This window comes from Stenella coeruleoalba (assembly GCF_951394435.1).
Source record: "Stenella coeruleoalba genome assembly, chromosome: 3".
NCBI classification, from domain to species: Eukaryota; Metazoa; Chordata; class Mammalia; order Artiodactyla; family Delphinidae; genus Stenella; species Stenella coeruleoalba.
The window spans coordinates 9,693,625-9,708,275 of NC_137148.1; the positions used below are offsets into that span (position 1 = coordinate 9,693,625).

Consider the following 14,651-nt stretch of genomic DNA (forward strand, 5'->3'; position numbering starts at 1 on the left):
CCCTAGGAAATTAACATACCATGTTCATAATTTATAAGTAAAAAAATCCGCATACAGAGATGCAAGCTAACATTTTTTGCTGACTCGGTGGGTGGACAGCTGCCCTCCCATCCCAGCCCAACCAGGCTGGAGTACTTCAAACAGGCACCACCCCCGACTCCAGCCCTCCTTTCTTTTCAACTAGAGAGCTTTCTCTCCCATTTTTTCATATGTAAATATCAACTATTCCTAAAGGTTCCGGCCAACCACTCAATTCCGCCTCTGTACTTCTATCACATCTGTCTTATTTACCCAATGCACTACAGTCATTTGTGGATATACCTTTCTCTCTCACATACCTTTAAAAGCTCCTTAAAGAATGAAGCTCTTTACATGCTATCATTGCACCTGCAGAGTTCATCCTACAATATTCCCCAGAAAAGTCACCGAGAACATATGTGCCTTCAGATGGACCTGGAGGGAAGAGTTTAAAGGAATGAGAGCTACAGGGCTGTGTCCCTGCCCAGCTCTGGCCATGTGTTGATAAAACCTCGCTGAGGACATATATGTGTGCTTTTCATATTTCCAAGTGGCAGGAGCAGTGCATTATAATAATCATGCTGGATAACAAAACTGGAATCTGAAGTATCACATAACGGAATCACCCCCAACAAGAAGTGAATGTTAAGCCCCTCATTTAAGTTAAAAAGAAAATTATATATATATATATATATATATATATATATATATATATATATAAAATTTCATTTTATATATATAATGGAATACTACTTAGCCATTAAGAAAAAGAATGAAATAATGCCATTTGCAGCAACATGGATGGCCCTAGAGCTTATGATACTAAGTGAAGTAAGTCAGACAGAGAAAGACTAATACCATTTGATATCACGTATATGTGGAATCTAAAATATGACACAAATGAACTTATTTACAAAACAGAAACAGACTCACAGACATAGAAAACAAGCTTATGGTTACCAACAGGGAAAGGGGGGAGGGGAGGGATAAATTAGGAGTTTGCGATTAGCAGATACACACTACTATATATAAAATAGATAAACAACAAGGTCCTACTGTACAGCACAGGGAACTATATCCAGTACCCTGTGATAAACCATAATGGAAAAGAATATGAAAAAGAATATATATACATATATATATAGATATCTGAATCATTTTGCTGTACACCTGGAACATTGTAAATCAACTATAGTTCAATAAAAAAAATAATAAATTAAAAAAAGTCTCACTGAGAAGGCACTGGGGGAGGAGTAATAACTGTCCTCAGGGCTGTCTCTGAAGAAGGGAAAGACATATTCTAACGTGACTGCAAAGGTCAGAAACAAGATCAGGGAGTGAACTTACAAGGGGTGAAGATTTCAATATAAATGAGTGTACAAGGCTTGCATTATTCAAGAAATTAATAAAATGCTTCAAGAGATGGTGAGTGGCCCATTTCGAGAGGCATTCAAACAGAGACTGAATGGCCAATTGTTGGGCTTGCCCTTGGCCTAACTGAATAAATGACGTCCAAGTGCTCTTCACACTGAGGGTCTTTAAATTGCAGATGCTGTATTTTTCCCCCTCTGACATTTCCCCAGTTAAATAAATGATTATTGAACAATTAAAGTGAAAAACAAACTCCCCAGAGGTTCACCACCCCGTAACTGAACCAGGAAGAATATTATGACTGCTTTATTGCAAACACTTCAGACATGTTACCTAAATGACATAATAATGGCACTTTAAATGTTAATAAAGACTCTAAAAATAGTTTTTAAATCTTCACCTTTAAAAAAGCATCTTTGTATATATTTTGTTTCCTGAGCATTCATTTCACTATATGCTATGTGTGGTTATAGAGTGGGCAGGTAAGCAATGAAAAAAAAACCCAGCATTTGGAAAACATTCTTAACCTAGGTTTACCTAATGATATTTATAAGCAGTATTACTTAATAATATATACTAATACAACATCCAATAATAAAATAATTTTAGTAATACACTAGGTAATTCCTTAAAAGTGCATATTTTTAGATTATTGGTCAAATACTGGGGATTGAAACAAAACATGGAGAACAAGTTTGATAGAGCCAACTGAAAATTCAGTTGCTAATTTGCGCTCAAATTCAGCATAAAGATGTGTCACTGCATTTATTTCTCTGTTACACTGCATAACAAAAAGAAGATAGGATTTTATTGTGAATCATGTTTACAGTAAGTTAGATTCCTTTATCAGCCTTGAAAAACTGCTTTTGAGGTAGTTTACATCAACGATTACAATACCCTGAAAAGGGATTAATCCAACTTGATTAAAAGATGCCATTCATGCTGCAACCTACACATTAAGTTATGTCAGTAAATGTCTTAGCCATAACTTTTCTTCTTATATAGACAAGAACATTTATAGCATCATTCGTACACCAGGTACATTAGTCTTGCTTTTTTTCTGGTTATTTCATCAATCACATTTTCAAAATAAGGATGCTATGACTTATCACTCCCAACATCACTGAGTTGGGATGAGTCCTTTCATATAATTTAAAGATTTATATTTGGCCTACATGTTTAAAAGCACTGTATAAAACTCAATATCTGGTATAGTACCAACAACGTATTAGCTGTGATAATTCTTAAGAAATTCACATTTTATGGAAGAGAACATGCAATTAACAAAAAGTTCTCAGCAAACGTGGCTGTAAAGCAAACATTATATATATAAATTTTTTTTTCAAAGTGATTGCTGACTTAAAAAGGCAATCAGATCCTACCATCTCCTTTTTTTTTTTTTTTTTTTTTTGCTGTACGCGGGCCTCTCACTGTTGTGGCCTCTCCCGTTGTGGAGCACAGGCTCTGGATGCACAGGCTCATCGGCCATGGCTCACGGGCCCAGCCGCTCCGCGGCATGTGGGATCTTCCCGGACCGGGGCACGAACCCGTGTCCCCTGCATTGGCAGGCGGACTCTCAACCACTGCGCCACCAGGGAAGCCCCCATCTCCTTTCATAAAAGGTCTCTGTGCATTCTTTGCTGGAGTACAGCAGGGGCAATTAAAAGTGAAGAGTCCAAAGTTTTGCCCCGATCCGTATGACTCAGCCAAGTAAGCTAGAGAAACCTAATCCTTCAGAACCAATCCTTTCATATCCTATGGCTTAGAAAAAATTTTTAAAAATTGTTTTAAAGAATATATATATGTATAACTGAAGCACTTTGCTGTACATCTGAAACTAATGCAACACTGTATATCAACTATACTTCAATTAAAAAAAATAAATTAGGGCTTCCCTGGTGGCGCAGTGGTTGAGAGTCCGCCTGCCGATGAAGGGGACACGGGTTCGTGCCCCGGTCTGGGAAGATCCCACATGCCGCGGAGCGGCTGGGCCCGTGAGCCATGGCCGCTGAGCCTGCGCATCCGGAGCCTGTGCTCCGTAACGGGAGAGGCCACAACAGTGAGAGAGGTCCGCGTACCGAAAAAATAACAATAATAATAATAAATAAATAAATTTTAAAAATAAAATAAAATAGCCTAACTAAATAAATAAATGTCATCAAAATATCAAAAAAAAAAGATAACAGGGAGTTTCTGGTTTCAAGTCTAATGACTGAATTGGGGCTACCTTGATTCTTATTTTAAAATGGATGATTTGCTTGAAAACTCCTCACTGAAGCTCCTTAATAGAGAAAAGATACTGGTCTGCAATAAGACAGATAGGCAGATAGTAGAAGAGAAAAGAAAGGAAAAACAAAACAAAGACCACATATTCATAAGCAATTATCAGAGAGACCAGACCTATTTAGACAATTTGTATCATTTCCTTCATTCCTTCACTCACTCCTACACACAGAAAACTGGTGCTACCATTTACTCGTCCTCCAAGAAAATCATAAAAGATGTGAGTATAATCTTTCCTTTTCCATTTTATTTTTTATAAAGAAATATAAATGCCCATGCCAATACGTGCCTCGTGTCCTAGAAGTGTGGATTCTAGCCTGTGTACCCACAGGTCATTTATTCTAATTCTCCATTTATTTAAGGCACAAAATATGGGGATATCAGTTTTCTCCCACAAAGGAGAATTAAGTTAAAGATGTAAGGAAAAGTGCTTTGAGAATTGTAATGTGCTATAAATACATGTTTGCAATGGCAAAGAGGCTTACACGGTCTGGTATTTAATGATAAATAAAACTTTAACAAATTCTCTTCAAAAATGTATGTATAGAAGCTTGAAAGAAATCTAAAAGCTGGAAAAGTTTAAATCATAAGTTATAATGCTGAAAAAAACAATTTTGAACACCCAAAGTAAAAGATACCCGTTCTAGTAATATTCACCTAGGAAGAACCAAAATTCATTATTCAAAAGAAGATGCAAAGATGTTATCATAAAAGAAGCATTAGATTGTGGACTAGAATTTTAGATTAGATTTGGGCTGTCTCAATTAAATCTGAACACTTTGACATATTCCTTTATTAAAAAAAAAACTCTACAAGAAAGGCATTATTGTATTTTATATACCCATTTTGCATAATGCCAGGTTATTATTATTAGTTCCTTTTACATTAAGCCATAATAATTCAGTTCTGGTTCTAGATCTCGTTCTGTTTGTTTTGATTCTATACCTGACCTTAGGATGGTGGTATGATTTTTTTTTTCAGAATTAACACATATTTAAAGCCAATGCTTAGCATTCTTAAAAATAAAATAGTAAACTGTAATTCCTATAACACTGAGTTGTATATAAGTTCACACCTACAAAAGGTCAGTGGCCAGTATACTCTTATTCATTCTAACATTTCTTATTGGTGTTTCTCTTTTTTGGTTTATAGTGGGCACTCAATAAATATATGTCACATAATCCATAACTTAAAAAGATAGTAGCCATGATACACTGAAAGAAGAAAAAAGGCTATAAAAGTGACAGTAACATAAAATAAGAAGGCTATGCCATTTAATAAAATAAAATGCATTTAATACACAGTATAAAATAAAGAAGCGAAGCTGTAGCTAGAGAAACATAAATTTGGGTTCCTATCAAGCCAAATTCCCCTAATATGAAATTTTAAAACCTTTCCACTGAAGATTAAACGCTTAGCCTCAATTTAAGTAAACAATGTTCAATAAAGCAATGCCAATCCAATTATGTATTTTTCTATTTAGCATTTCCTAGGAGTTTGCTTCTATTTCTACATGTTTTCAATAGCATGTCTAGAAAAATTATTTAAAAATAGAGAGTGTTGGGGGAGGGATGGATTGGGAGTTTGGGGTTAGCAGATGCAAACTATTATATATAGAATGGATAAACAACAAGACACTACTGTAGAGCACAGGGAGCTATATTCAATATCCTGGGATAAATCATAATGGAAAATAGTATAAAAAAGCATGCATATATACGTATAACGGAATCACTTTGCTGTACAGCAGAAACTAACACAACATTGTAAATCAACTATACTTGAATAAAAAAATAATAAATATTGAAGAAAGAAAGAAATAGAGAATGTTGAGGTGTTGTTATCTGAAGAACATTCTACCCACACATGCCAAGAATACTGAAGGATCTGGGGCAGATTGCAGGACCAAGACGATAGAGATCCCTGTTTCGACTGAAAATCTAGAGAAGCAGGATGCCGGACAATGTAAGTATAAGAATTCTTCTTATTTCTAGTAGTTAACAGTGAGCACTTATTACAATTCACCTTTACAATGGAGGTTCTACCACGTATAATATTTAACATAAACCCTCCAAGCAGGTTTGAATGGTGCTAAAGAAGCGATCTCAAAGAATACCAAATGGTCCCATTTGGTAAAATGGTCCCAGTCTGCCTTTTATGTATGTAGAAGTGATTTCTTTTTACAAAAGAATCTATGCAAACCCCTCAATATAGTACACATGCACTTGTGTGCTCTATCAGAGAAAATATCCAAAAATTCCTTGAGATGAATTTTACCGCCAGATTCAAGTCACATGCCCCGTTACAAAGACATACCAGGAATCTGATGTATCTATAGTATTCACAGATGCAGCTATGTATTTATGGGGCTCTGCATAACTCAAATGTCTATGAATAAAACATCATTGAACTCTACAGGAATTCAATTCCAATTTCAGAAGTAGAGTATCACTAAATCCCTCACCACTGTTGAAAAAAGAAAGCAAAAAAGAAACACTTCTCAATAATAACAATTTCTTTAATATATTATATTCAAGTTTTTAATCAATGTCCAATCAACTTCAGCCTCATGTTTATTTTCAGACACAAAAATGAAGGTAATAAGGGTTTTCTAAATGTCCAATTTTTAGTATAACCTGGTAGGTGTGCCACTTTCCACTCTAATGGATGGAAACATACAGCGTGACAAAGCATGCTTCTACTAAGACAAGAAAATACCTAGACCACAGTATTTGAAGTCAAATGATATAACCCCCCAATCCTCCATTTCTACTGCATGAAAGAAAATTGTTCAACATCTCATCAAATAGCTGAAACCTTCAAGCACCTACAAATGTTCTGATCAAAAGATCGTCTTTGCTGTTGAACCAAGAAGATACTAGGGATCCATGATCGATACCAATATTCCAAATCAAACAGAAGATTATAAAACCCAACCAAAGTCAACACTTTCATACTCAGCCAGTGACATGGAGGCAATAACGCGACGCAAAAAGAAATCATGTAGTAACAAGGCCTGGTTTGAAAAACCTCTTTAGCAGTGATTGGGAAGAGAAAAAGGTTGATACCCACCTGGGATCTTTCTGAATGCTATCGATGGACGGGGATCTGGCCAAGGTGCCTTCGGGAGGGAGGGCAGGGCCGGATTTGCTGTACGGAGACTCGACGGAAGGACAATACTGCAGCTGCCGGTAGGGGTCCGCGTAGCTGGAGGCTGGGCCGGCGGCGTAGCTGGCCCTCTGGAAGGTGGCCACGGCAGCGCTCTGCGGGCCATGCTGGCTGCCTGTGCGCTGCAAGGGGACGGAGTCGACACCGGGGGAAGACGGGGCTAGGACAGGAAAGTAGGGACAAAGTAAAAAATTGAGGACCTGCTCACAGAAACGGTTAACCAGGTCTAGGCAGGGGGGAAAATTACACACATACAAAAACAAAAACAAAAACAAGGGTTTGAAAGAATAAAAAAAAAAAAATTCTGTCATATTTGAACTAACACATTCGATGTTACCCATTAAAGTGATAATTAGCATGCTATTTCAGGAATAAACCTTTCCACTCTAGGGCAAAAACACATCTGCGGTGTGTTTGCTGCTTACCAACCTCCACGAGAAGGTTTGTTAATCGGAAATGTAAACTCTGTGCGGAGCTAAAACCCAGAAGAAATGTAAGGAACATCTTCTAAGGAGTCGTGTACAGTGACTTCTTTACTGTTTAGGTTGAGAAAACTCAGAAAGTGCTCGCTCAGGTGATGTTACATTAATTCTATTCAGGGTGTGAAAGAAATTTAGTAATGTGGTTAATTTCTCCTAAATAAAAGAAAATAAGGCAACGTGAGAGGATGTGTATGCATGGGGGTGGAGGTGAACACAGGTCCATAGTTAGTACTCGAGCATTAAATGCAGGACTGTCCTAGTTCTTGTAAAGTTTAACAAACACCCACAGGAGTTTTATATGCCTCTTTCTCAAGTTGAGCTGTCATAGTAACAAATACATTTGGTGAAGGGTGGGCATGGGAGAGGAGATGAAGACCTGCCCAACTGCAACACAAACAAAATAAGAAGCTGACTTGGCTTTTCCAGAAGTATTTGCATCTTTTCAATACGCCTAAATTGTTTGGAGAAGATTTGACACCAGTTACTAAAATTGGTTTGACTATTTCCAAACTGAATTTCAGTTTTTTGTTTCCTTCCTGGGTTCTTTGGAGTTTGTTTCCTGTCATTATTTTTATCTGGTTCTCAGAAATACTTGACGTCTAAGGTTTAGTTGACATATACAATGAAAATAGCATCTTCCATATTAATAGAATGCGACCTGTTATTAATTGTTGTGATATTTAGCCATGATCGATATTAGATAGCACCTTTACTTTCTAGCATTGTAGATCGGAATATATCCCAAATACAGCCAGTGTCTAGATAAGGCCGTTTACCATGCAAGCTCTACGTGGAATTAGTTTCCGATTACGAATCACACCCCACAACTCGGACTTTCTGAGAGCTTCATAGTGGATGGTGATAGAGCTTATTTTATCCTCTCTCTCATTAGAAGACATATGTGAAATCAAATACAAAAGAAATTATGTCACATTGAGGAAACAACGTTAATGTTAAAAGTTAAGGATATCATGTCGGAATGACAAAAAGTTGCAAAGTGAACTGGAGAAACATATCCTAATATGAGAGCTGATTTTAACAGAGTTCAGGGCTTCTCATTCCAAAGAACTTTTAATACTTAATCTTATAATAACCAAAATTAGGAGACTAGGCACTGTGACATGGTGAAGACTAGAAAAATATTTAAGAAAACTTTCTAAACAAAAAGTGCCTATTTTCCCAGAAGAGCAGTATTTCGAAATGATGAGGGCTGCCCTGATGGATTAAGTTTCAAAGTCATTGGATTAGACTAATAAGCATTAAGTTCACAACCAGAAAATCTGTCTTACGTCTTTAGGCAATTTATGGAGCATTTAGATTGTCTCCAAAATTTTACAAGCATGTCTAATTAAAAGTCATGTTTTAAAATTTATGAACAATGTGCTTTATGTCATGGGGACAGGGGTTAAAAATTCAGGCCAGGCATAACCATGCTCTTGGAAGAACAAATGCAAAGAGGTAAACACAATTTCATTTTCTAGAAGAGTTGTGAAAAGCCAGCCAGCAAATCAAGGGCAAACGGGGAAAACTAACTATAACCTGACATTTTTCAGATAAATGCATGTTTTCCATTCAGGAACTAAATATCTGCACTTAAGCTTGCTGAAAAGGGTTACTAATATCAGAAAAAAATCCTTTTCTATGCAAAATTATTTGTTATTCATACATTAGATATAGTGATTAACAGGAAGGGAGGGCAAAATGGCAGAGATCAGGATTTAATAATGAAACGTGAAGAAACACTCTTGTTAAAAAAATGATAATATATTGGGCTTCCCTGGTGGCGTAGTGGTTGAGAGTCCGCCTGCCGATGCAGGGGACACGGGTTCGTGCCCCGGTCCGGGAGGATGCCACATGGCGCGGAGCGGCTGGGCCCGTGAGCCATGGCCACTGAGCCTGCGCGCCCGGAGCCTATGCTCCGCAACGGGAGAGGCCACAACAGTGAGAGGCCCGTGTGCCGCAAAAAAAAAAAAAAAAAAAAGACAATATAGGTAAGGGAAACAAGCTAACTAGCCACACCAGAAACTCTCAAAGGACTATAAATTTAAAAAGAATAGGGACTTCCCTGGTGGTCCAGTGGTTAGGACGCCGCCCTTCCAATGCAGGGAGCACAGGTTTGATCCTGGTCGGGGAACTAAGATCTTGCAAGCCACGTGGCACGGCCAGGAAAAAGGGGGAAAAAAAAAGGTATTAAAGAAAAAAGAACATAGTATAACGAGCAGTTTAAGAAAAGCAATCCCTTGGGCTTCCCTGGTGGCGCAGTAGTTGAGAGTCCGCCTGCCAATGCAGGGGACGTGGGTTCGTGCCCTGGTCCGGGAGGATCCCACATGTCGCGGAGCGGCTAGGCCCGTGAGCCATGGCCGCTGAGCCTGCGCGTCCGGAGCCTATGCTCCGCAACGGGAGGGGCCACAACAGTGAGAGGCCTGCATACCGCAAAAAAAAAAAAAAAAAAAAAAGAGAGTGGACTATGAAATTTAAGACGGGTAAACAACTTCCAGAAAGATCATATTTGAAAAAAAAAAAAAAATCGCAATCACATTTCTGTCACTTGACAAATGGCCTTTCAGAAGTATCATTCCTGAAGCCATAAGTTTCAACTTTTTTAGGTCACAATAAATAGAGTACCCGATGAGAATTTCAAAATATAAAATTAGAACTCAAACTGATACTGTCAAATTCAAATAAATTAGAGACTGATCAATGCAAGGAAAATAATGCAAAATAGCAATACAAATGGGGAGAAAAATACACTATTTTAAAGGGTAGGTTATATGATCATATAGAAGAAAATGCATGAGAAACGAAGAGATCTCAAACGAGCCATCGGTAATGTAACAATGTAATACTTTCTACTTTTTTAAGCATGAGGTAAAAGACTGATTTCAACACGTTAACACTGATTTCTCCCTTTTTGCCTGTTCAGACTGCGGTGTGTTTGATGCAGACGGTGGCTCTCTATTAATACAGATAAGCCGATACCGCTCACACGATTAAAAGACTTTTCTTTAACACAAATTTTCCCTTAATTTCTGTCCTGTTATACTCGGTTGGCCAAAAAGTGCGTTCGGGTTGTTCGCAAGATGGTACGGAGGAACCCGAAACGACGTTATGGCCTATGTTTGCTCTCATTTGAGTTTTAGAGCTCAGTTGACCAAATCACCCACCTTGGAGGATTACTCTATTCAACTGAACTTTCTTATGGCAAACATTTGAAGTAAAAGGTGCTTTATCAGCTCTGTAAACACTCCTCTCTCTTCTCACCTGCTCTGCAAACAGCCCCCTCTCCCCTCAATAAGCTCTTCCAACTCAATGAATCACACTGCTGGTCTCCTTGGGGAGAGTTTAAAAGTAGCCTCTTCGGGGAGATTTTAAAAGTGGCCTCTTCAGCAGTTGACCTGATACTTCGCCTTTTCACTCTGCTCATGAAATTATCTGTTTTCCGAAGAGCTACACAAATAAAGGTCTAGTGCGTAAAGGGAAAAAAAAAAGATGTTTTATGTGTTGTATTTTGTTTGAAAGAAGGGAAGGGAGATCCTTTTTAATAAAAGCAAACATTCTATTTTGATGAGGATAGATGGTTACATGCATTATTTACTGACAATGGAAAAAAAGGAGAACAGAATAAAATACAAGACTCTGGCACATGAAGAAACTTGGGAGATGGAATATAAAGTAGGGTTCAACAGAAGAAAGAAAAAACATTTATTTTTGTTTTCATATTATTTATCTTTGCTTTTATGTATATTTGTACATAGAGAGATATGAAAACATAAAATACTTTTACACATGTTATAAAATACAAAGTAAGCAAACGATAAGCTGATTAAATAACATTCCTTCTGCAAGCTCAGAAAATAAAAATGGCTTAGGTGACAATGGGTCCAAAAACATGGCCTATATACCTTTAAAGTTATTACTTAAATAATAACAACTCTATCATTTCAGGGATGAGGAACCTTCACCACCCAATCCACTATATTCCCAATAGTATTATCATCTAGAACTGAATTATACATGTCTTCCAATTTTCTGCACTCTGCACAGGTTGATCCAAGCTGAGCTCAATGGAAAAATATTCAAGGGTAAATTTAACATAATCTTTTAACTTCATATGTCATTATGTTTGTGGGGGGGAGGCATTTAATGCAGGATTATTATTAGTGTTGATGTTGATTACTGGTGTCGATGTTGCTGTTTCTAAATTTTATCGACTGTTCTACCAGCAAACACTCTGTTCTCCTTCAGCTGTAATTACTTTGTATTTACACCATTTTAGGTGAATTGATATAGGTAAGCATCTGGAAGCTCTTCTTGGTTTTAAGATGATATTTATCACTGGGCTCATTAAAAATTTCCAGTTGGGTAATCATGTGCCCCTGACTTTTTAGATTTAAAAGAGGTAAAAATTTTAACTAAGAGGTTACGGAGGATCTAATTTGACTTACTCCAGTGGGAAGCAATCATTTTTACAATTTGAAGTAACAGCCTTTAATAAGTAATAAACTGTTACTATTATATCTTTTGTGGACTCAAAAGATGAATTTCATTGAAAATGTTATTTATATTTTATTGAAGAATAGCAATAAAATTTTATGAATATGAAGGTTCTATGTAATCCCTCTATAACTTTATGAAGCATTGAGTCTTGCTGCAGAAAGTTAAGTTTTTTAAAAAATGCTTTCTCCATATGGGCAAATATTTTCACCCCATTCTTATTTCTTGTTATGTTGCAATATTTGTCAGCCTCATAAGGATATTTAGCAGGTTTTCTCCCTGCAGCGTACCTACGCTAATTCATTCTTTATTAGAAGCTGACACATTCATCACAGAAAGCTTGTTTTCTCCACTCAGGATCACATTTATCCGAAAGGAAATGCATGTGACTATCAACCCAGCCGATGTTGGCCATTTTTGCTAGTTTAGAAAGAGGTGTTTGGGGGGTTGTCAGAATCAAGTATTTACGTTCATCAAAGGACTCCTAAGTTGACAGTCATTGATATGTTTGAGTTTGAAATAAAAATCTGTGTCATCTTAATAGACTTTAGCATAAGCAGATCCATGAGAGTCACACGTTCTTTGTCTGGCCGTGTTCCTTCTTATATAAGCTCTGTTTGGACAAGGTTTATCCCGGACAAAAGGTATATTCTATTTAAACCGACGCCCAAATTAAAAGTGTGCCTCTTTAAATTTTCATTGTGCAAGAAGTAAAGACTCAGACGTTGGGTGGATGGTCCTGGAAGAGCAGGTGGGGATATTGGCTCTACTGCCCCACTCACTGCTCAGTGGCCTGGTCTTCTGCTGCGGCCACAGCATCCTGTCTCCTTGCCCAGGGAGACAGCACGGATGGATCTGATAAGAGGGTCCCCTCTGGGGAGCCCTGTTGAGTGGCGACCACTGCTGATTCAGGAAGTGACGCTTTTATGTTCTCTCGTGCTGCTAGATCTCTGGGGCCACCGTGCTGGCTCCTGTCTCAGTCCTGTCCTGGTGCCCCTAGGGGCAACTTCTCTACTGTCTCTGCCACCCTACAAAGTCACATCCGGGCCCAGGGAGGCTGGGGTGGTCATCCTCCAAGGCTGCTCCCTTCTGCTGGGACAGAGTGGGGGGAAAGGTCTGTGGTTCTTGTTGCCAACTAAAAGCTGGCACGTGCCACCTGCCTCTACAGGGATGGAATCACAAGCTGCTGCGACCGCTGACCTTCAACACCCCCTGAAAGGAGTTCAGGGTGGAGATGAGGAATGCTGCCCTCTGTGCTCTGGGTAAAACTGGCAGAACAGGTCTTCAGAGAGTTAGATACTTTCAGGGGAAGATTTTATGAGCCCACTTCCTGCATCTCCTCATATCTAGAAAAGCACTAAAATCATTAACGGTGACGTCTGCTCCTGGTGACTAGCAGAAACCTTCTGCAAAAAATATGTGCCTGATTGCATGGACCCCTCCCTTCACCAAAATCACATCTATACTGACCTTCCCTCCTACCTCTTTGGACCAGTTCCTCAGAGCTATCTGAGATGCTGTCTCCCAGGCTATAGTCCTCATTTTGCCCCAAATAAAACAACTCACACCTCTCACGTTGTGCATTTTTCTTTCAGTTGACATTGTCCAGCACTGGCTGGGGTGCCCAAGCAGGAAGGGTCAGAGCTAGGTCTGGGATGCGGGCAGAAGACCCTCTTCAGACCATGCTCCCTGACACAGCCATGGTCCACAGAGTCCTGGCCCAGCTGAATAAAATCCGATTGATTTCTTGTGTCTGAGTTGTGAACCCTGTTGCATGTTTTACCATCCACCACCCTGGAGTGTGAGAGGGGAGAAGTGGGAGTCGTCAACCCAGATTCTCTAACACGCACACAAATGTATACAAATGCACGCATGTAAGGCTCTGACATTATGGTCAGGAAGTTTTTTGGTTTGGGAAAGGCTCGAAGACCTTTCTGAACACCCAAAGGTAGACTGTGCTTCTTGTCTGAATCGGGATCTAAGTCAGTCTTCATAATAAAGTAACAAGGGTGAGAGGGTAACTATGGCGGCCAAGACGGAGGGATGGAAAAAAGATGGCGGTAGGTTGGGTATAGGGGGAGAAGCTAACTGAGAAATCACCTTTGGAGGGGAAGTTTAGGGAGCTTCACTCTGTCTCATCTTCGAGGACTACAGCTGTTTCCTGCTCTTCTCGGTATAGTCATCTCAGTGTATCTCTCAGCTCTGGTACAATCTATGACTCAGGATGGCCTTAGTGGTGTTTGGAAAGGGAGGCCCAGGGATGGGGTCAGCACGGGCCTGACCAGGGATGGGAGAGAAGAGTGGCCACGGGAGATAATGCCCGGGACCCTGAGCCAGGTGGAAGCAGAGCTGAAGTACTGAGCGACCAAGAGTGGGTACCATTCCACAGCCCCACTCCCTGCTGAGAAACTACAGGATGACCTGGGAGGGCGGCAGGAATCGTGTATAGTGCAATCTTGAGTTACATGTTATCTAGGAAAGAAACGACAGTATGTGTTGTTCTGTGCTTTTTTTTTTTTTTTTTAACAGTTAAGGTCATTTTAATTTTGCAATTGTATAAAGAGGAGGGGAGTTTTTTTTCCCAGTTTTTCCTGTGAGAGGAAAATACATATTAGTAAGTAAAATTATTTCAGTTTAGTTGAATTTGTGCCAAATCTAAGCAAGTGAGTCAGGCATCCAAGAAACTAATTTGAATGGCTGACCTTTCAAAGGAGTTACTTTTGAGCCTCTGAGTCCAGTGTCACCAGTTGAGGGATGTCCTTTTCTCTTTTGTAATGATCCTGCTTGCTTAATTTTGAATATGTTCTATTTTTTTGGTGCTTTTCTTAATACTCT

At 38.9% G+C, this 14,651-nt stretch overlaps 1 protein-coding gene across 1 annotated transcript in view; it reads right to left on the reverse strand.

Annotated features, from left to right (window-relative positions):
- The window catches only part of CTNND2 (catenin delta 2), a 935,284-nt gene that overhangs the window by 364,689 nt on the left and 555,944 nt on the right, over positions 1-14,651 (reverse strand). The window contains exon 9 of the mRNA XM_079915963.1: positions 6,745-7,000. Within this exon, the coding sequence (XP_079772089.1) occupies positions 6,745-7,000 (256 nt within the window). The remainder of the gene's footprint in view (positions 1-6,744; positions 7,001-14,651) is intronic.